The 24,463-nt window shown below is 33.8% G+C and overlaps 1 protein-coding gene and 1 long non-coding RNA gene across 17 annotated transcripts in view; one reads left to right on the forward strand and one right to left on the reverse strand.

Moving 5' to 3' along the window:
• LOC128871750 (TLD domain-containing protein 2) overlaps window positions 1–24,463 on the reverse strand; it is a 319,890-nt gene that overhangs the window by 16,089 nt on the left and 279,338 nt on the right. The window contains exon 1 of one of the 16 annotated variants that reach the window (XM_054113793.1): window positions 13,268–13,892. The exons of 14 other annotated variants lie outside the window; for them this stretch is intronic. In XM_054113793.1, coding sequence (XP_053969768.1) covers window positions 13,268–13,306 — 39 coding nt within the window. In that variant the 5' untranslated portion in view covers window positions 13,307–13,892. Of the gene's footprint in view, window positions 1–5,287; window positions 5,371–13,267; window positions 13,893–24,463 lie in introns of those variants that run through there. One more of the 16 variants, XM_054113792.1, reaches the window with a different exon arrangement.
• On the forward strand, window positions 7,470–8,419 carry LOC128871751 (uncharacterized). Its single transcript, XR_008456061.1, has 3 exons — window positions 7,470–7,581; window positions 7,647–7,744; window positions 8,228–8,419. It is a non-coding gene; the product is annotated as an uncharacterized LOC128871751 (long non-coding RNA).

A 24,463-nucleotide genomic window follows, 5' to 3' on the forward strand; every position in this document is an offset into this window, starting at 1 on the left:
TAGAGAATACATGCTAACGCATTTAGATATTAAATCACCAAAAGAAGAAAACAAATTCTTTATACAGAAATGCTACAATTCGTTACATATAAAAAGTACAATCAGTTAAAAAAACAACAAAAAATTAATTCTTTTAATTTGAGAGCGCATGTCGAATGTAACATTCAAAATTACTGGAAAGCAAATACATTGTCATCCCCTTACAACTCGTTTGCTAAAGTAAAACAGTGAGACAGCGCTATTGCTGATTATTTTATTTGCTGAAATTACAATACATATACAAAAATACAGTTTTTTCCAGTTTTTTTTTATTTTAACGGAGCCCATAAAAAGGCCAGGTTTTAGGCATAAGAAATGTAAATAGTGAATTGAAGTTTACATATGAAACAAAGCACATTGACTTTGCCAATCATTTTCAGATATATTTTTTTTTGTTTCCATTTTTATAACCTCAAAATGCAAAAAGAAAACAAATATTCCTATTGCAAATCATTTGAAGTGGCACACATCATTTTGACAATCAACGCTAATGGGTAATGCAATTAACGGTTATTACTTAAAAAAATTAACAATAACAACAATCAAAAATTGACTAACAATAAACGAAACGCTAAAATAAAAAAGGTGTTAAATAATTTTTACTGCACGTGAATCCGGTTACGTTGAAGTTTGCAAATATTACAAAATTGCGTAAATAGCTTAAATTTTATAGAGGTGTTATCTAAGGAATACCGCATTTAAAATGCACATGTGTATTGTAATAAGTAATTTGAAGCGAGTTCTGAAGTGTAGAAAAGAAGCGAAGATTTGCAATTGAAGGCACATCCCGCTCAGATTTGAAAACTTAGCTTATCATACACTCTGTCAAAAAAAGTACCGGGAATTCTTCAATAAAACGCAAAATAATTGTTTAATTTAAAAATAGGCTCCATTCGAAGCAATACACATATGCCAACGATTGGTCCAGTCATTAAAGCACCTTTTAAACACGTTTTAAGAGATCTTTTCAGCTCCTTCCGCGGATTTTCCTTAAGGGCCTCTATCGACACAAAGCGGCGTCCGCGGAGTGGCAATTTAAGTTTTGGGAAAAGGAAAAAGTCTCAGAGGGTTAAATCCGGTGAATATGGTGGTTGTTCGATGATATTTGTGGAGTTTTTGATTAAAAGCCTTGTGAGACGGTGCGTTATCATGGTGCAAGATCCATGAATTTTCTTTCCACAAATTGGACCGTTTCCTACGCACATTCTCTCTCAAACGTCGCATAACTTCCAAATAATATTCCTTAGTTACCGTAGAACCATTTGGAACGAGTTCCGAGTGCACAACACTATGATAATCAAGGAAAACGAGGAGAATCCCTTTCACTTTTGACCGACTTTGACGTGGTTTTTTGGGCTTCGGCTCATGTGGATAACGCCATTCAGCCGCCTGTTGACTGGTTTGCATGTCAAACTCATAGACCCGCGTCTCATCACCTGTTATGATACGCTGGATAAACGTTGGGTCCGAATTCACTCAAGCATGTCTTCAGCCACCTTCTTCCGATGAATTTTTTGAAAGAAATTCCACTCTCCTGTGTAACGCGTGCAATTCCCGATATGTTTTTGACAGAATGTAGTTTTGCATTTAAACGTAGCTTGTAGCTTCTGCGTAGTTCCAAGAGATGCGTCGGTTGTAGAGAAAAATTAAAAAAATTATTTAAAGAGTTTTATTGCCATTTAATGATTTTGGTTAGCCAGTCTTTAGGTATTTTGCATTGTGGCCCGAAGATATATGGGAGCTGAGAGATACATTTTACTGCAAACGCTCTACTTCTAAGCCTAAGAATTGTAAAATATGAAGCAGGCGAAAGTAAATGAATGGCTGGGTCATGTCGCTCGAATGGATACAAACGCCCCGGCTCTGAAAATATTCGACGCGATACCTACTAGTGGTAGCAGAGGAAGAGAATTACGTCCTCTGCGTTGAGAAGATCAGTGTTGGAGAAGGTCTTGACTTCACTTGGTGCTGGTTAGCTTGAGACAGAAACGACTGGCTCACTTTGTTAAAACCGATCAAAATCGTGTAAGTGGTTATCGTGGGCACACCATTAAGGGTAGTCGACTCACGAATTTCGAGTTGGAACTGACAAAAGCAAGCCGATACTTGGTAACATGCATACGAAAGTGTTTGCTGCCTACCTTTTTACCTTTTGAAGCACAAAGGAAGCAGATTTCCTCTTTTTACTTTATTGAGGCTTTTAGGACAGAAGATAGAAAAGGTGTTCACCGGCATCTAGAGCTAAACTTTCAAGATTGATACTTTGAGCCCAGAATCTTTAATTAGTTCATCTATGTATATACTTAAGTAGAGACATAAGTTGGTAGTTACAGAAAACTTTGACTATGACTAATAATTTTGACAATATTCTTCATTATTTTTCCACCCAAACTAAACTTTTACCCTAATTGAAAAAAGCTTTGATTTGCGCTAAATGACTTCATTTTCAAGCGGCTGATATTTTTAATATGGCGGTGATCCACGAAATACTAATTGTCGACCTAATATCAACGTTTTAACATTTAACGGACTTTTCAGCCATTTTCACAGTTAACGTACTGAAAAGCCCTATCATCATACTAGTTAGTGAATTAGTTCTTAGTAAAAAAAAAGAAAAATTGTAGACCACGCAATAAGCGCAGCTGGTGTGACAGTATGTTATTTAAATCTGCGTGTAAAACTATGTATGTATGCAGACATAATACTGCCACGATACAATACCAGTTCGTTAACTACAATTTTTTGACTAGTTTGGATTTTTACTGCAGGCTTAATATCATACTTGTATAACAAATACATACATCCATAAGTAGCACCAATACTAATATCCCCATAAATCAATAAAATTATATTTTAAGCACTCAGAAATATTTATGACTCATTTGTGCCAAAAAAGTCCCCATTTAATGACAAATTAGAAACCACCGTTATATTTTGATAGCATTATTTAGTTGGCACCACCTGCAGACAAATCAATTATGTTAACTGCCGAAAAAGTCAAAGTATAAAAACAAAAATAGATAATAAATGACATTGATATTGCGTTAAAAAAATATTACACAATAAAGTAACGATGTTAGTTTGGTATGAATACTGGTATTATTCAAATAAGTGTAACATTATGCTCATCCTTTACTTTAGGGCTTAGTTCTATACCCCTACAGCTTTTAAAATAGTATTTCGGAAACCGTCAAATATACTGCAGTAGTATGAAATTCCATTCAGCAAGAAATGGTTGAGTTCTGGACACTCTTCTGGTAGGTTTTGGCAGAAACGTTCTTTATTAATGACAGTGTGATAGAAAACCTTTCAATCAGATAAAATAGAGTGGGCAAAGTTACAACCAAACATTGTAGTGTCGTCATATACGCTGTGGTCTAACGAAGTGAACGTGCTCTGACTTCGCAGAAACTTATTGCATGCTTTACTTTCTCTTAGAAAAGCAGAAATGTGAATCACAGTAGAGATTTGCTTGCTGCCACGCGTAGCCCTCTTGTGGGCGAGCATATTAAATGTTATCCAATTTTAATGAAATTCGCTTTACACATTGCTTTTACTACGAAAAATATAAATCTGAAAGATGGTGCAGATTTCAACACTCACACGCCCACTATCCAACGCTTATTTGTAGAGCCAGCTACGCCCTACACTTTGAAAATGGTACCAACTTATAATGAATATGCCACTACAAAATTGATTATAAAAAGTAAAGGGGACATATATGTGTATCCGGAATAATCTTTGCAATATACAAATGGTTGCTTTCTTTAACTGCATGCACAATGTTTCAAACAATTGTGGATATTTTGTATTTCTCTACCGAAACTTTACAATTGGCTATTTTCTCTTTAGTTTTTGTTTCAAGCAACGATGTTTTCGAATTGTCCAACTTAGGAGAACACAAGTAAAGGCCTTTTAGGAAACACTTGAATCTTTCAGAAAAGGTGCAAGTAGCAGACAACCAACGCCAAAAAAAAAACAAGGAGCACAGCAGCTTTTAAGCAATTTACTCTTCGCACTCGACGGCGCCGATTTGAAGTTTGCGCGCCCGAGTGATTCGAAGTCTTAAATTGAGCGACGCTGCTACGGCACTATAGTCTTCGTCAAAAAGAGACTGCAAGATTAGTTCTGACCGTACCACGCCTGGAGGTAGGCGCAAAATTTCGTATTACTGCGAGACGTATCCTGTTAACCTAAGATGCATCTTGGCTATTTTTTCACTAAATATCACACAAAAATTAATTACAGAGCTTAGTATAAATTTTATCAAAGTTTTTTTTCGACATTATAAGAATTAACTGGTGAAATTTTATTTTTTGTATACACTTGTTTGTTTATAAAAGTTCTTAAAGCACCTGTAAAATGTTTACCTAATTCGGCCGAAATAGTCTCGAGGTGCTGGTTCGCGCAAGCAAAATAAGCCTCAAGTGCAAAGGGTTAAAAAATTTAATTTTTTTCAGAAACATTGTGGATTTTGAACACTTCACTTTGACAAATCTAAAATATTCGCATTTTTACGCATTTGCAATAATGTTTTAGAATAATAAATTTGAGGTATTTTGAGGAAACTTACACAATTTTTTCTTTTAAATTCAAGCATCACAGTTTTCTATAATATTTTGACCGCACTGGGTACACTGTGCGCTGCAAAGAAGCATTTAACGGCAGGCAAAAATTTACAAATCCTGCATTTAAGTTTCGAGGAATAAGAACTATAAGTACACTTCATACAAGTCTGATAATAAAGATCTATATATTGTATGATGCAGAGCTAGATGAGGCTGTCCATGAAGTATTTGAGAGCAAAATTATATAATAGCACAGCGAATAAAGCTCCAGCGGCTGAAGATTTACCTAATGGACATAAATACAAATCTATACGATGCAATACTTGCGGGAAAAGAACTTGACTTCACTTGGGGGTTTTTGTTGTTGCCGTATAGCATGTGGAACAAACGATAGGTAAGGTAACATTCTGCGAAATTTCGTAAATTTCTATACGCCGATTTGTTTATTTATGGCAAATGTGGCAAATTGCATAGGAAAATGTGTCATATAGTTTTCAAACAGCTTGCGTGTTCTGGATCACGTTTTACGTTACGTGCAAGCATTACACCGGCATTGTGCGCCTATAACATGAACTGTTTACTAACTCTATTCACTTCATTTCACACAATTGGTATTTATATCATTGGCGTACAATAAAAAGGATTTTTTTTTGTTTTTCAAACACTTCGCTCGCACTTACTCCACTACTACGCCGCCGCCAGGAGAGCAAACTCCAGCGTCTTTCCGTATAACGCGCCAGAAACGTATTTTTCACCATGTTGTTAGCTCTTCGAATGACTACTTGTTTATTGTATTGACCAGCTTTAGTAGCAGCTATTTAAATAGCATTCATTTACTTAGTGATTGCGAAAGAGTTGTTATCGAATGGCAGGCAACTTCAATACGGTGTAGATAATTGATTAAAGGTACAGAGGGCGTTAGTCGATGGTGGTAAGAGTGAGGTATTTTTAATTTTTATTATTGTATATTATTACCATATTTCTACTACAGAACTAAATCAACTGTTTAGTGCGCGCAATTTATGGAAAATCGCAGTAGCTTCTAATATAAATTTATGGAACCGACCTTTTATTGTCCAGAAAGTTTTTTTATACACCGTTTAGATAATAAATTATGGGGTAGTATAGCAGTTATCAGCACTCGAGAAAGACAAGGCCATGCGGATACATATAAATTGAATGAGAAAATTGTGATTGGGTATGACAGTAAAGAAAGCGAAGATCAATACGCTTATCTTTTATTTGCTGGCCGATAGTAAATGGTCAAGGAATATGAGTAGGAATCAACAACTGAAATTGATGATATGAAATGGCAAGAGTTTGTGGTTTTCAGTAAAAGGATAGGCTGTAGAGAGCAGACTAATTATCCAGAACATCTGAGGAGTAAAACTTTCACTTTGACCTACACTCGATGAACGAAGAACAATAAGCATACTGAGATTTTCGAAAAGGAATACCTAGCACTTTGAAATATGGCCTTCAAATTTTTGGGTGCTCACTACTTTGAGGACCTGGACAGTTTAGGAGCAGCATCGCCGGAAGAGTTGCTTGGATTCGCAGAAAGATCCGAATTGTTCAATAACATGTAGGAATAGTGGTAGGCAAATCTCTTTTGGGCATCACATTGGCAGGTGGATAAGTGAACCTAACTTAACTAAATTCTGATAACTTTTGTAATTTACGTAACGTAACGTTAATTCATGGAAAAAAGGGCACATATTTATGATTTTTTTTTATGACACAGTTAAAATTTATTCGTCAAATCCTTTACTACATAAAACTATAGCATTTGAAGTACAATATATTTTGTGAAATTTTCATCCAAAAATATTTAAAAATACAGCAATGGCAGAAATTATTCGGACGCATCTAAAAAAAAAAAGTAGTTTTGCGGTGCCCCTCATAACTCGGTGTTAAATCATCTGAAATCAAAAAACCAAAGTTATTTCGTTAGATAACTCCGGGTAACGCCGAGGGTTTTTTGAAATGAAAAATTTTTCGATTTTTGGGAACACGTTAAAGTCAAAAACACGATTTTCGCGTAAAAAATCGGTGAATTAGTTACCGTAAAAACAAAAGTATCAACAAATTCGAAAAAAAAAAACTCTTCGGCGTTACCTTGTAAAACATCTACAGAAAAAGTGTTCAAAATTTCAAAAGGATCGGTGCAGTAGTTTCAAAGTTATGAGGGGCACCGACTCTGAAACCGTAAGTTGTGGGAAAAACGCTTTAAAGTTTTAAATACAAAAAAAATCAGAGTAGGTAGCAACACTTACATGGCTGTATCTTTGTAAGTTTTGCTCCGATTCATCTAAAATTTTCACGGAATATTCTTGAAAGGTTCTTTATTTAAAAAATCAAATAAACAAAATGCAAAAAAAAATTTTAAAACGTTAGCCCCCCCCCCCCCCCCCCCCCCCCTTAAGCTTTTATAGGTTTCTTTGAGAAAAACACTGTTTCTGAAGAGTGTGAGACACTGTGTGTGATCAGTTGAGATCGAGAGCGAAAAACTTCTAAATTTTTTTGTCAATAAGCGGTTTTGTCACGTTTACAGCTGCTTTTTCAAACAATCGCTGACTAAGAGTATAACCAATGATATCATCAAAACCAGAAATAAAAATAAAGAACTTATCATTGATATCTACATGCTTTAATGCATATATGCACACTCAAATATGTATGTATAACTAGCTGATAAACAAAAAATTCACCGCCAAAATTGTTTTCGCTAAATTTGCAAAGAAAACAACCACAAATGTTAGCAAACATATTAATTTCATATATTCATAGTTAGATGGCAGTTAATGGTAAAAAAAAAACCCTGAGTTTATTATTACTTTGCTATTGTCAAACGATCAACGTTCAACGCTCTCTACTTGACGCAAGCAATCAGGGTCACGAAACATTACTGTTGAAGTGGAGTAAACAAGGTGTTTGGGATGTTTCTACCTACATACGTACATATATATATGAGGTATGTAATTACAAAAGTATGTACTAATATAGATATGTATGTTGATATATGTCTTCTATCATCAGGTATGTGCATATGTGAATACCGTTGACTTAAGCGGGGAAGCCATTCAAATAGAGATTGATGGGACATGTGTGGTTTAAATACAAACAAACATATGTTTGTAAGTATGCGTATAGATGATACACATAGATTTGTATATTTATAGAGTGGTATGTATATTTAAATAGCGGTTGATTATTTTTAACTTTTTTTTGCTTTCGCTTTTGCAATGTTTATCGATAATGTACGAACGAGCCCTTGAGCAAGCGGTACTTCAATGCGACAGTTCAATACACTGCGTGAAATTTGCAAATTGAAAATTAGCAAAACTAACCCAAAATACTTAATGCGTTTCTTTCAACTCATATACTTCCGCCCAAATTCAATCTATTGACAAAAATTTAATTTTTTTCCTGGAAATATTTGTGTTTTTGTTAAAAATACTATCTAAAGAAATTGCGCGCAATTTTTTCTTAAGTGGACAGAAATTGAAAACTTTTTTTATGTATATTATATTTCTTTTACGAGCTCAATTTTTAGTAGCACCGCAAATGAAAGCAAATTAAAAAGGTATATAAATGCTTTAAAAAATATATACTTGTAGATGGAAGATAGGGTGAATGGCCCCAGGCGAATGGGATGGTACGTACATGTATGGAATAACATCAAGAAGCGTACCACAAATAGAAGGAAGAGCTCGGCCAAATAAACAACAATGGATGTAAGCGTATTTTGAATAGTTAAAAAAATAATAACAATAACAAAAATATATTTCCCAATAATTCATATATTTCGTGGTAAGCTAAATTTTTAGTAATTTTTAAAGAAACAACTGAAAAATCTAATTAAAAATAATGTAAAATTTTGAATAATCATAAAATCGTTAAATTTCATACATTTTTTTTTACAAACGTAAGTTAATATTTTATAGTAATTATTTCATAATTTTCTGTTAATTAAAGTTTTAGTAACTATAAGAGTGAGCAAAATTAAAATATCAAATATATAAAAATCGGAACAGCCAACTTTCAAAAATAAGCTTTTCAAAATATTATAGTTTAGACAAGTTAGTTTCCTTATTTGTAGTAAGGCCGAACAAATTTAAATGCGCTTCGTACCGAGTGCGTCAAGATTAACTATTTACTAAATTTAACTAAGATAGTTAAGCATCATTACGGAATGGTTATATGTATATATTAAAGAATAATGAAAATTTGGTATGGTAAAATTAAAAGTAGAAAAAACAAAAATATTTAAAAAAATTAAAAATCTCAATTTTTTTAGAAAGTAAAAGAAAAATTAAAGCTTTGATAACAAATTTGAAAATTATTAAAATTATTAAAAAATTTTTAATTATTGAAAAACATTAGATTTTCCGTTAAGCCAATTTGGTATTAATGTTAAAAGTAGAAAAAACAAAAACATGTAAAAATGTTGAAAATTCGGAAACAAAAAATTAAAACTATAATCTATCAACCGATTTAAAAAGTATTCAATTTTTGATTTAAATTCGCTTACTCGTATGTATATCAAATATATGCAAATATGAGTATGTAACTATTTACTTTAAATATTAGGTGGAATTTCGCTAATTTCTCATTTGCATTGACATCATCAAATTTCATGGATCATGCAGCCAAAATTAGTACGCTTGGTACATGAAACATACATACATATGTGTGTACATATGCCGAACGGAGGTAGCAAATAATTACTGTTCGATGGTTTGAAAAAACTTATAGATATACATTCGTGCTGTTTTTTATTACTTCAACTAATTTGTTAATTTTTAGCTCAAAGCCGCCCGCTTATGACACAAAAGTTGGGTTTAAAAATATTAAAAAACCAAATTTCTTAGAAAATAGCTGCCATATGAGCATTAATTGATTAACACATATGCATGTGCATTAGGCCGGGTCGATTGGGGGACATCAGATTCATTTTAGAGGTATGGTTCCTTCGGTAAAGTTTCTTATTTTGATCCCTAGAATACGATTTTCACAGAGCAATGAGCGATTTTTAAATCCACCCGCCCTAATGTGCACACATATTCTAAGCATTGGTTAGTGTGTACACATACATATGCATGGAATATTTGATTAGCGAAATCACTGCGCTTTTCACTCAACTGTCAATGTGCGATGAACGCGCGTGGCTGGGACAGTGACAAAGTGCCAATTACCGGCGGTGTTTTTGTAGCCGCATGTACATTTTGTTGTTGTTACTATACATTGTCTAAGCAGTGATTCTGGGCTGTGCTCGTTACTTTCTGCTTTGTGCTGCGCCATCAAATCAATTTGTGATATGCAAACTGCTGAATCGTAAGTATTAAGTGAATATAAGCAATAATTTCTTTTTTATTAACACAAAAGTGATTGAGTGTGGGAATATGTATTACTAAGTACAACATGCCTATCCGAGCGGTGAGATGGAGGCAATGGAACAAGAAATATGTAAAAAAATGAAATACAATGAATACTAATAAGATAGTGGCGGCTGTGCACGTATTTAGCCAGAAATCACTGTAATCAAATTTATTGTCAAAGCTGGAATTACCGCTCAATGGAACCGGAATTTTCATTTGTATGTACTAATATTTAAATATCCGCCTAATGACGATTTTTCACTAGAAGAGTATATTTTTCATTATAATTGTTCGTATCTCATTATTGTAGCACTGATGGCACACAGCATGCAAAGAACATTTTTAAATTTTAAATTCTGCACAACTAGGCGTATGAGTAATATTATATGCATGCGGCTGCATTACTCATACGGCATGCGCACCCTAATTGTTATGATATAGATTAGAGAAACTAAATACCCATAAAATAAAAGTAATAACCATTTTTTCTAATAAGCGCAGAGAAAATAGCGAAGTGGTGCAGTTACTTCAAACTTTACAGCTTAGAAAAATTTCAAATCAGCCAATTTCAGCGCCAAATTAAGCATGAAAATACAAATTTATACAGAAATACATATATACACATATACACATACACTAAATGTGTTGTATTTTTTCGTATATAGTCTAATAGATGCCTGTATGTGTTAGGTTAAATTATTTTTCTTTTCTGCTCTATATGCTGCCGATACAAAAAACCCATGTAACCTTCATTTACGTTCGCATGTTGCAGTGACATTTATATTTGCGTGTTTTCCATTACTCACAAGAACAGCTAGAAATGAATTATGCATAAGCGTTCAGCGACAAGTTTATGTACATATGCATGTGAAAGTGTTTCACTACCGTTTTTGTGTACTTGCACATATGTAATTACGTATGAATTTTTATTAGAAAAGGCCATGATTTTCAGTTGTGCACATTTCAATTAAAAGTTTTAAATCAAAGTTTACAGGACAGAGTGCTACTTCATTTGGCGCTGTTGTTGTTATAGGAGTATATTATATAAAATACGTTGACTCAAACTCGCCAGAATAAAGATAAGCTTGCATGGAAAAAGTGTAATTCGATGGTAGGTTGTGCGTGCAAAGGTAAAGCAAATTCAGAGCAGTTTTTGTTGCACGGTGGAAAATGTGGCAGTTATGCTTCGTTTTAAGGTTAATTTCAAATTTTTTTAGAGCAGTTTGTAAAATATGAGGATAAATATTAAGTGAGGTAGCTGATGGCAAAAGAAAGCTGCCTTTATCAAAAATTTATGAAAAAAATATGGGTCATATCATTTAACTGATATTTATATAGTACCTGTGGAAGAAAACGTGCGAAATTTTATACAAAAAGAATTGTCAATACTTAATAGGGATTTTGAGCGCTTTTAAACTTGCACTTTTTTTAATTTCGTAAAACATTTGACGCCCGCCGTAGCCGAATGGGTTGGTGCGTGACTACCATTCGGAATTCAGAGAGAACGTAGGTTCCAATCTCGGTGGAAGATCAAAATAAAGAAAACGTTTTTTCTAATAGCGGTCACCCCTCGGCAGGCAATGGCAAACCTCCGAGTGTATTTCTGCCATGAAAAAGCTACTCATAAAAAATATCTGCCGTTCGAGGTCGGCTTCAAACTGTAGGCCCCTCCATTTGTGTAACAACATCAAGACGCACGCTACAAATAGGAGGAGGAGCTCGGCCAAACCCCTAAAATGGGTGTATGCGCCAATTATATATATATATATATATATATATATAGATAACATTTGAAACTTTGTATTAGTCTCTTCTCATTAAGTGACAGAGGTACCTTTCAGGCAGTATTGGCGAAATTTACTGCCAGGCTCTTCTAGAAAAAATACAGTTTAATGTTCCTTGCAGAAACTGTCGTTGTTTCAAGATTTTTCGCATTGGCTTTAATATGACATTATATAGTGCCACTCGTTAGAACGTTGTCTAACTTTAATTACCTTTCAACCTTTCTGGATTTGGACACTTTTTAATCTTATATATTGTAAAATTTGTAGTTTAGTTTTGAATAAGACATTATTGAACAAATAAATAAATATATAACCATACATATATGAACTATATTTTTATAAAAATACCAAAAACGCAAAATTAAATTAAAACAGATTCTCTATTCTGAATATGCACCTTAACGGACCATACAAACATTCTGAATTTGAGCTAACCCGCCCTAGGATTTTTTTTCTTTTTTTTTACTAATACAAAGTTGTTTTTCTTTAGCCAATATATGTTCCGATTATACGCTGAATTTGGCCGTAAAAATAATTTTTGAAGTATTTTGGTGACAGCGCTACTTTCATAATAGAAAATAATCTAGTATATCCTGTCTGAAAAATTGTTCAACCTCTCAGTGAAAATTTAGCCAAGTTTGTTTTAACTATCACGTAGACGAACATGTTGAAAGAGACGAAGAGATTAACAGATTAACATTAAAAATTACTTTATATTCTGTTAAACTCCACACGTTTACAATATTTTTTTTACTCACACTGGTCTGATGGTATTATAGCCCCCTTTTTTTGAAAACGAGAATGAGAAAGACCACTTATGCCAATACTGTGCGAAACGACCGCATACATGGCTAACGATTTTTTTATTTTTTGAAATTTTCTGAAATTTATTCAATGGGTTGTGGGCATCTGCAGTCTGTTCAGGACGACGTCACATGCCTTATCATACAACCGACTTTTGAATATTAGAACAAAGCGTAATTTTGATTTTTTGTGCTATCAATTTGTCATCGAGATCACGAAATTCAAACCTATTATTCAGAAATGTATTTTTTTCGAAATGGGAAGCTTTAGAGCCTTTGAAAGTAAACGGTATTTCCGAGGTACAGCCTCTGATGCTCCGAAAACTTTATCAAAAATTTCAATCCCATAACCGAGGTATATAAAAAGGAACCAGGGGGCCATTTTAATGATTTTGTACTTCAGCTTGAAAGGTGTCTGCCATTAACTAATTTCAAATCGCAAGTTTTGTAGTTTCATAAAAAATATATTCGACCGATTTAGTTCCACGTGTCTTCTAGTAAAATATTCAATGAACTAATTTTTGAATTTTTGGTGTTTTCATACTAGATCAATTTATAATCTACAATTTATCAGCAATTCTTTAACGTGGGTATAAGCCTAATATAATTTCGGAGGAAGTAAGTATGTCTAATTCACCCGCGCTGCATACACTCCTACATGCTTTTAGATTTTTTAAACTAAATATATTTACCTCGCGTCGCAACGCTGGATTTAACACCAATTCACACATCTTTATGTTTTATACGTGTCTGGCTGTGAATGCTTTATTTTTTTGCACTTTCTGTACAGAATACCGAAAATTAGAGTCTATTTAATAAAAGTCCACGTCCTCTTCAACGTTTTAATTTTTTAATTTAAGATAAGTTTTCTTTCAGTTAAGTAGATATGTTTAATTAATACGCCTTTCTGATCAGAGAATAATCAAATCTGAATTAAAATATGCGCAATTGAACTTTAGATTCAATTTCTAACCCACGGTAGGTAGCAAGTAAGTAAGTGAGTAAGTGGTGTTAAATGTTATCACTGCTTTGGAGTGAATTTCTCACACTACACTAAGCAAATAGTTCAACATCCGAGATTACATTAAAAAGAGCACACGAATTTGCACAAGATTTTTTAGTGTTTCTGTTTTTTAATTGTTACACTGACACAATTAACAGTCGGCGAACAGCCACAATTTTTTTACGCTTAGTTAATCGGTCACTTGTTCACGCATAAAGGTGCTAAGAGTAACAAAACGTTGCGAATCATAAACTCAAATAATCTTAGAAGTTAACTGTCAACTTCTCGCCGTGCGTATGATTCGCGCGAAAGTTGTCTGATGGCGACTGCAATTCAATACAAACTGTTGCTCAGCAACCGAATCTGAGCTGAATGAAGGGTGAGCTGATGAAGCTGTTTGTGCCAGTGCGCTGGCTCACGGGTTTTGCCAGCTGACGGGCATTTTTGTTGCTTGTTTGCTTTAGTTGCTGGTTGACTGACTCGTCGATTAGTGTTATGGCCAGCTGGTCATTAGAGTGACCACGTTCAAGAATTTTCAATAATGGCTACAACAAACGTTTTTGCATCATTTGCATGGCTTGCGTGGGTCCGTGGGTTCGCCAGCTCTCACTCAATTACTCTCTACTTGTATGTATTGCTCTCCCTTTTCTCTGTCTCCTGGCTTCATTCAGGTGTAGTGAGCGCATAAAATAAATACAAATATGTTACGTCAAATTTATGGCTTTATTCGTATGCATTTTTGTTTACATAAAACTGGGTTTGCGTTGGCCAATACCACATCGTGCTAGGCACCTTTTAATTTACTGCGGCTGTTATTTGCGTTGTTTCTTTTGTTGTCTCGCAGCCGCCGCCATTTCAATTGTTTTCTATATTAAATTTAAATAGTAATAATTGCAGATTGTTTTTGTTTTTCTAGAAAATTTAACGTTATTATAGAGTTTACGATTTGTGTGTGGCTTAATAGAAATGTAGAATTGGCGAGTTTAACAATGCTACATATATTCTCAGCCGCTCTTTGTGTTTTGCTTGTTTGTTCGGTAGTAATTACGTAATTATTAAGTTAACGCTTAATTTATTAAATAAATAAATCGAAAAAAGTTTGCGTTTAATAACAAATTGGTGGATGAATTTAAAGCGAAATGAAATCATCATAATTGAAGATAATTTTACATATAAGAAAAGTGTAACAGTAATGCCAGCTTCTCATTTTATCTGGTATGCATTCATATTTTGCAAATCATACATATACAGTCAGCGTCAAAATAAAGTGTGCACCACTTATTGATAACTTTTGACCATTTATTTATTTATTTTGTAATTTCAGTTATTTTCTTTTTTTTAATTTAGTTCACAGGAAATATATAGGAAAACAGTATAGCACAGTAGTAAACAGTAACTTCATCAATATCAGCACAGAAATATCATATTTATATACTAATACTCGTATACTGCCATCTCCGGAGTGGGAAACACCGTTGCATTGGGTATATCGACTGGAAAATGAGTGTCTTGACTGCTAAGTCGTGGCTTAGTCAAAAATGTCAATTTAATGGATCTCAATCCGACTGAAATATTGTGGGAGTTAGCTAATAGGCGGATAGATAGGAGCAGCGTAACAAATGGCGATGATCTTTTGAGTAGATTTCAAGACCCTGGCAATAAATTCCGCTGAAAACCATGGATTGCATCAAACCAAAACGATGTGGAGCAGTGACAAAAATCGATCGAAATAGTCGATTTGTTACAAAGCATTAGCTTAATATAATTTAAGTTTTGTTTTCAAAAAAATGACATTTCTTATGTCACGCAATTTTTCAAATGTCTTAAAAAATTGATTTATTTCTATCTATAAATATGTTTGGTATGTTGGTTTTGTTTCAATTGAAAACATTGATTTTACTTTCAATAGACATTCTACAAAATTGAATAAAAAAAGTGTACTTATAATTATTCTATAATACGGCATATGATTTGGCCATCACTGTATATGCACATGAAGCGGAATAACCTCGTGCTTAAATACCGCTCAAGAATTCCAGCATTTCGCGCCGCTTAATACTCGCTTTGGCAGTTGCTTCGATAGTCACATTCGTCCTTATTGAATTTCACTCGAATTTATAGGTATATAATTTGCATGAAAGATAATACGATTTGCTATTTTCGTCTTTAGTTTATGCAATAAATGTTGGGAAATAAAAAATAGTTAGACTCAGCTGCCACACGGAGAGGTAAGCGGGTTCTCGACAAAGTGGAACCCAATCGATTAAACTGCGCGTACTTAACAAATGCATAACTTCCATTTTCTGGTGAAATATAGACATAATTTTGCCCATTTAGAATATCTTCATTAAAAAGAAAGACAAGATTTTTTTCCAGCTATAAGCGATTATTAAAAGTTAAATAAATATAATTGAATGTGGTGATAACGAAAAGAACAATAATTTTCATGCAAAAATATTTTTTTGAAAACTTTAATTAAAAAGTTGGAAGCCCAATTAAGGCACTCATGCGCACAAGGGTATTTATTATAGGTACTTTATAAAATATATTGGAAGTAATACTAAAGCACTACTTTTAATCATTTAGTGTGAAAATCTTACAGTTGGAGACCACCAAACAATGACAATAATTTTTTATTTCGAATTAAGAAATCTTTAAAGCGTTTAACTTAATAATTTTAGTTATTTCTTTAATGAGCAATAATTTAAGCAATTAAAAAAAAGTTGTTTTACAAAACGATTTTCGCATTTTTTTCCTAAAAAACATTTTACGCTTGAGAATTTTGTGCAAATTAATGTATGCTTACTAATTTGAATTAGAATTTGCATGAGAAAATTTTGCATTGGACACGCGATGCATTTTATGCACTTAATTACATATGCATTTATTTTATTTTATGTTTTTTCTTTAATATAAATTATTTTTTTAAAAGTATGAGAACAAGGAGGAGATGCGTTTTGACAAAAACAAAAGACTAAGCATCTAATTAAATAAATAACGCACAGATTGAAAATGACTAATTGGCTGCTTCCTCGTTGGCAAAACTGTCTGAGAATCGGTTTCAAAACAATGCAAGGAAGAAATCGAGGCAAGGAAAAAGGTGAACAAAGAAATTTAAATAAATAAATAAAATGCGAGTACATATAAGCATATGTACGAATGTATAACATACGTAAAGACAGAAGACAGGCAAAGGAAATAAAATAAGCAGGCAAAGCGAGCGAAATTGTCAAAATATGAAAACAAACTTACGAAAGAGGGAATTAGATATTATAGAAACGACTTTTACTAGATTTTTTGATTTGTTAATAAATAGTGCATAGTGCTTCCGTATTGACTAAATGTTCATTTTAAATTAAAATAATAATTGCAAATGATTTGCGGGTCTTTGGAACAACAGCAAAAACGTTTATCAAGCATGCATTATACCTAAACTCTTTTCAACTGGGTAATTTTCATATTTTCAAAATTAGCTAGGCAGTCTGCTCCCAACTAGTTATAAACTAACCAATTGTGGTTTTTTGTCTACCCTCAACAAGTTATATACTAGTTAATTACGGCCTAGTGCACATTTTCAGAATGAGCTGCTTTTGAACGAGAAATTAATCTATTTTGATGTGCTTTCAACTCGTTACAACTATGTAGGTGAAATGGTTAAAGTACCAGTCTGGCACTTTTTTACTTTTTATTGACTACTATGTACTTTGGCGGCCGCCGTGGCCGAATGGGCGGGTGCATGGCTACCATTCGGAATTCAGAGAAAGAACGTCGGTTCGAATCTCGGTGTAAGATCAAAAATTAAGAAAAAGTTCTTTCTAATAGCGGTCGCCCCTCGGCAGGCAATGGCAAACCTCCGAGTGTATTTCTGCTATGAAAAAGCTCCTCATAAAAAATATCTGCCGTTCGGAGTCGGCTTGAAACTGTAGGTCTCTCCATTTGTGAAACAACATCAAGACGCACACCACAAATAGGAGGAGGAGCTCGACCAAACACCCAAAAAGGGTGTACGCGCCAATTATATATATATATATATATATATATATATATATATATATATATACAAGCAGTGTGAAGTTAATAACACTTCATATCGTTCACCCTGTATATGTATATACAGGGTTGGCCATATTAAACTGACCCATTGAGTAACCCTATAACTTTTTACTGTAATTTCAGATCAGCTAATGACATACCGCGTTGGAAGCGTCAGTCGAAGGAGATTTATACCATGAAACAGTACACCCCAATAGAACGCGCTGAAATTGTTCAGCTGTACATTCAAAATTCCTTCTCGATTGTAAAAACACAACGTGCGTGGAGAAAAAAAAAATAAAGTGAAAAGTGCGCCGTCAAAGAACGCAATCAAGCAAATGCACAAAAGATTTTTGTCTTCCGGCACTGTGGCTAATACCCGACGTCCAAATAAAAAGCGGCCAAGACGATCTAACGAAAATATCGCGACCGTACGAGCCAGTATCGAGTCATCGCCGCGAACGTCAGGTAATCGTCGTTCTGCTCAGTTGGACATCCCTCGGACCACTCTACGACGTATCATTCGTTTGGATTTGGGGATATTCCCGTACAAAATACAACTAAATCAACAACTGTTGCCGGCCGATAAGCCTCGTCGCTTGGAATATGCCAATTTGCCGTTTGATATCAAAAAGCGGCGATTTTGACTGGCCGCCACGATCACCGGATTTGACGCCACCGGACTTTTTTCTTTGGGGCTATTTGAAATCTAAGGTTTACGTCAACAAGCCAAAGACACTAGGCGCACTTAAGGCCAATATCCGACGGGAAATAGCCGCCATATCGGCCGAGACGCTGGCCAAAACTATGGAAAACGCCGAAAAACGGGCACATTACGCTATACGAGCTAAGGGCGACCACTTGCGCGATATCATATTCAAAAAGTGATGTAAACGAATCTCCTTGAACTAAATTAAATGTTTTTCACAATGAAACACAAAAAAATGTTTCTTTTTCCATATTTTTTTAATAATCACATGGGTCAGTTTAATATGGCCAACCCTGTATATACTTCACCCTGTATGTATATATATACTTTGCATATTTCAATAATACAAATAAACCAATACAAAAGGGGATCTCACTTGGCTGAGTACTACACTTTCGATCAAAAAACTGGTTTAATCGCTGCAATCTCCCAGATTTTAATGGCTGTAGTTTTAAGCCCAAAGTCCATTTAATGACTCGATACCACTCCGCATTTCCGCCTTGAAAAGCTTTTCTTAAAACGCGGAGGTGTCATAAAAATAGGTATTAACTATTTGCATCATAGTTCATTTTCGGGATATATGGTTTGGATAATAAATAATGATATTTGGATATATAATTAGTTTTTTTAATACTTTCCCAGTAGTGTTTAAGTATTTAAGAATTAGCTGTTTTTATAGAAGAAAAATCTGCTCCTGAAATGCCTTCATAATAAGTAGACAAAAAGCTGACGCACACTTATCATTATGATGCTATAAATGATGAAGAGGGCTGCACTAAGCGAACTGTGAAATTCATTTGCAAAATATAGCTTTAGTGGCTCATATCAATAAATCAATTAATCGGAATGGAACCAAGTTGATGAGCGCATTTCGAGGTTGTCGAGTTGGGTGTGAGTTACTTCCAGCTGGCTCAGCGACAACATATTTAAGGTGCACAATAGACAGAGAAATAGCGCACTTATAGTGCCCTCTATACGAATTGTTATTTCTTGGAAGATTATTTGATATTCGTACATATTTTTATACCAACGTGATTTTGTAAGAATAAAAATAACTGTTTTACTGGGTCATCCAATAAAAATAATCATCATTATATGTAATTGTGTGTTAAGTGCGTTATTTCTCTGTCCATACCTGTTTGTGTATACAAATGCTGGTATCAACAACCCACTGTTTTATGATCTTTATCGCTGCTAGGAATGGTGGCTGAAAGAATTTCACATGCTGTTGAAATCTATTATAATTTTTTTCTGTTTGGTGGTTTTGTAAAAAATAGCAAACAAACTGGTTCGATTTGGTTTCGTAATTAGATGAAATCATATTTGTGCGCTTATTTCATTTGAGTCCAGAGCAACATACATAGATACAAACCATATGCACATACTTTGGAGATTCACGGGCGACCAGTTTTATTGGCCGGTGAGCGCACACAGTGCGATTTGATGTCACACAAGTGAACAAAAACGATACTTCGTACACACCGCTGTGTTAAATATGCTTTTAATTAAACATTTTTTTTGTTAAATTTGTTTTTTTTCCAAACATTTTATGTTCACTTTACCTTGCGTTCACTTGGAATGTTCGCAAACATAATTGAATCGGTTTCGAATATAAATATACGTAAATGTATGTGTTTATATTTTCTTAATTTTCCCCACTTTTGCGAGTTGGCTTCACGGCTGAACCGGGATTTCGCGACGTGTTGCGTCTGTTTCGCCTTATCTATCTTAGCTGACGTGTGCCAACATATGAACTGGTGTAGCAAGAGAGACACACCGTTGCAAACTGTTGCCACAAAGTGGCACATCCGAGTACCAACGTGATGAGCAAACAACAATAGAATGAGCTACATTAATAGCCTGTTTTTACTTGCGCACACACTCATGCATGCGCGGCTATAAGCGTCAAGGCAATAAAAAATAGTAATGAGAAAATAGGTAAAAAAATGAGTAAATGAAAAGTCAAGAGGTTTCAACAGGAAAAAAATAAAAATAAAAAAAATGTCAAAAAATAAATATGCATAGGCAGTTGTGAGGGTCTAAAAGCCACTGCGATCCAGTATTTTTATACGAAATCAATAGATATTAGAACCTGTGTTCGACATTCATTCTTCTAGTAGAACTTGTGCCCCGCCAAGCTATGTCTGATCTTCAAGTGTTGTTTGTTGTCCTGAAAAACACTTCTCAAACAAAAATATCTGCCATTCTGTAGAGTGTTAAATTTGTAGAAAAAAACCCAAAACACACATCATCAATTGTAGGAAAAGCTTGGCCCATATACCTTTGAAAGTATGCACCCAGCCTATTGTTATTAGTTGTAACAGTCTAAAAAGCATTACAATGCAATTTGATACAATGGTACGCCATAATAGACGACACGATCCGGGCGGGTGGAAGCGCGCAGCCAGCCATCTACAACCAGAAAGCAGCCAGCCGGCAACTGGCAAAACAGCTTCTATGCACTGCGTCAGCTGCAATCACTGTCGCCAACAGTCTGCGGCACATATTTACTAAGCCAATATGCGGAAGGCAATCATGCAAATAGGTTTTACGGAAGGGGTGGTGATTCTCCTACTGTTCGCAACGCCCGACGCCTTTCGCTGCAATAAAGCTGACTATGCATCCTGTATATTGAGGAAATTTACTTTCATTATACACTTCTTCTTCTTCTTAATTGGCGCTATAACCGCTTACGCGATTTTGGCCGAGTTTAACAAAGCGCGCCAGTCGTTTCTTTCTCGTGCTAACCGGCGCCAGTTGGACACACCAAGTGAAGCCAAGTCCTTCTCCACCTGATCTTTCCAACGCAGAGGAGGCCGCCCCCTTCCTCTGCTACCACCAGCTGGTACCGCATCGAATACTTTCAAAGCCGGAGCGTTTGTATCCATTCGGACGACATGACCCAGCCAACGTAGCCGCTGGATCTTTATTCGCTGCGCTATGTCTATGTCGTCGTAAAGCTCATACAGCTCATCGTTCCATCGACTGCGATATTCGCCATTGCCAACGTGCAAAGGTCCAAAAATCTTACGCAGAATCTTCCTCTCGAACACTCCAAGCGTCGCTTCATCGGATGTTGTCATCGTCCACGCTTCTGCGCCATACGTTAGGACGGGCATGATGAGAGTCTTGTAGAGTGTTAGTTTTGTTCGTCGAGAGAGGACTTTACTGCTCAGTTGCCTACTTAGTCCAAAGTAGCACTTGTTGGCAAGAGAGATTCTACGTTGGATTTCAAGGCTGACATTGTTATCGGTGTTAATGCTGGTTCCTAAATAGACGAAGTCTTTTACAACCTCGAAATTATAACTGTCTACAGTGACGTGGGTGCCGATACGCGAGTGCGCCGACTGTTTGTTTGAAGACAGGAGGTACTTCGTTTTGTCCTCGTTCACCACCAGACCCATTCGCTTTGCCTCTTTGTCCAGTTTGGAGAAGGCAGAACTAACAGCGCGGTTGTTAAGGCCGATGATGTCAATATCATCGGCATACGCCAACAATTGTACGCTCTTATAAAAAATTGTGCCTGAGCGATTAAGTTCTTACACTTAAGTACACTTGTGGTCACATAATTAAGTCAGTTCATCCTTTAACGATATTCGCAAAATTTTCCATGGAGAATGTTTTCATTGTTTATTTTATAACAAAAACCTTATAAATCAAAGTTCCACGCACAAATGGAATTTAGCACGAAAAATATGACAAAGACTGCAAATAAATTAAGCGGCTTAATTATGTGATCACAAGTGTATATGTATGTATGCTGGTCCATACATTCGTGTACATGCATATACATATAGTTGAAAAACGTTGCTGTTGAATAGTTTATGTGCGCTCAAATGTAAAGAAAGGAACCTTTTCTGGACCGAGGACTGCTTCTGACTGCTTCAGGATGAAACTCGAAAAGTAAAGGATCTGCCGACGGAGGTGATACAATTTTAAAATACTATTGGAAATGAATTCAGACAATTAGGTTTTTAATTGCGTAATCGCCTTTTTGTATTCACACACAATCTAACAAGCTAACTCAACTAGTATTTGATAGCGGAATGTTGTTTTTGCAAATATAAAAATGGAGACAAAATTAGCTTTAAACGAAAATTTATAGAGGTCATCTGCGTCTGTGCCCATTTTGATATATTTTCCATTCAATCTGGCCGCAAAACAAAGTGATCCAAACACACTACCCTTTATTCAACTCATCTTCATTTTAAATACATTTGATAATCGGAAAGATATTTTCATACATTTTCGTTTTTAATTTAATTACTCAAGATCAATTTTGCCTTCCATTTGTTTTCTACTTTTTGTTCTCATAACATTTCGCTAATTTTATTTTAAATTAGTTTAATTATATTAAAATTTTGTTTTTGATTTTAATTTATTTCAGTTGGTTTCAATATTTTTTGTTTAATACTTTTAATTTATTTTGATTCATTTAAATTCACTGTTTTATTTGATTTTATTTTGGTTGAGTTTTTACTTTAAATAATGTTTAATGTTTCATTTTTAATCCAATTAATTTAATTTAATATTTTTAACTTCCTTTGTTGAATTTATATTTAGATTGCGTTAATTAATTATATTAGCTCAATTTAATGTTACTTTAATTTCATTTAATTTTAATATAATTTATTTCTTGACTTTATTATGTTCTAGTTTAGTTTTATTTACTTTGCTCTTCTCATTGAATAATCCCAGGGTCGCATGGGGAACGTAACTCAACTATTTTTATGAAATGAGTTCTTGTGTGGTAAATTGAGGTTTAATCGCCTAAATTTCCTAATTGCATAATTGGTAAATATTAAGTAGTTATCCATATTAGTAAATACTATATGCTTATATAAAATATTTAATATTTTTACTAATTGTAAACCGATGATTCTAGTAGATTGGGGTAAATATATTTGTTTTATTGTATTAACACACTTCTCTTGATTCTTTTAACTTGATTCGTAATTTTTTCACATCATTTTTTTAATTTATGTTTAGTTTGGGTAATTTAATTAATTAAATCAAATTTCGCTCATTTTAATTTTATTTTAAATTAGCTTTTATATTAAAATTTAATTCTTGATTTTACTAAATTTCCTTTAGTTTTCATTTTTTTTTTTATATTTTTATTGATTTAAATTTAATATTTATTTAATTTCCTTTAGTTTTCATTTTTTTTTAAATATTTTTATTGATTTAAATTTAATATTTATTTAATTTTATTTTGTTTTGTTTTTTATTCAATTTAATTTTATTTTCGTTTGGTTTCATTATTTATTAAATTTTATTTTTACTAAATTAATTATTTTTAAATAAATTAATTATTCATATTTTGATTTAATTACAATTCAGAATTCTTACTTTTTTAATTCAATTACTTTTTTTCTTTTTTTTTCATTGATTTTAATTTTAATTCAGTTCAATTTAGTGTTAATTTTATAACTATATTCTAATTTACTTTTCTAATTTTATTTTATTTTTATTGAATTGAATTAATTTTTCCAATTTGGTTTTATTTTAATCATTTCGTTTTGTTTTCGTTTGTTATTGGGTTGTATACCGAATCCCTACACATTTCATTGACCCCAAAATATGTAATAATTTCTTTATGTATGTAAGTTACACTTTTTATTGACATATGTAAATCGCTAACAAATTAAGGTTTTCCATTAGACTGCCATTTGGTGGTGTTTAATATTATTTGCAAGTTTTTGCGACTGAAAATGCCCGAAAGCACTGTTTTATGATGCCGAGACCCAAGTAATTGGAAATAAAAACGTGGTTTAGCAAACAATTAAAAATAACAATGAAATATGACAATTTGAAATGAGCACGCAGTTTTGAAAAACAATTTATTTTATATGCATGTATGCATACGTACTTATACACATGTACGTACTTGTATGCATACGGGTAAACGAACCGTTCATTCAAAGAAAATTTGCCTGTTTAAAGTTAATAATTGCTGTCAAGGCTTACAAATCTGTTCAATACAATATTTTTGACAGCAACAGCGATGGTGACAAGGAAAAAGAAAGTTCAATATTTTGGCTAGACACTTATAAATACATACATACATGAATATACGTATTCCCATTCCCATTTCGCCGCGTTATGTTTTTGCAATTGCGTATTTTTATTTTTTTATTTTTA

The sequence above is a fragment of the Anastrepha ludens genome, chromosome 2 (assembly GCF_028408465.1).
Source record: "Anastrepha ludens isolate Willacy chromosome 2, idAnaLude1.1, whole genome shotgun sequence".
NCBI lineage: Eukaryota > Metazoa > Arthropoda > Insecta > Diptera > Tephritidae > Anastrepha > Anastrepha ludens.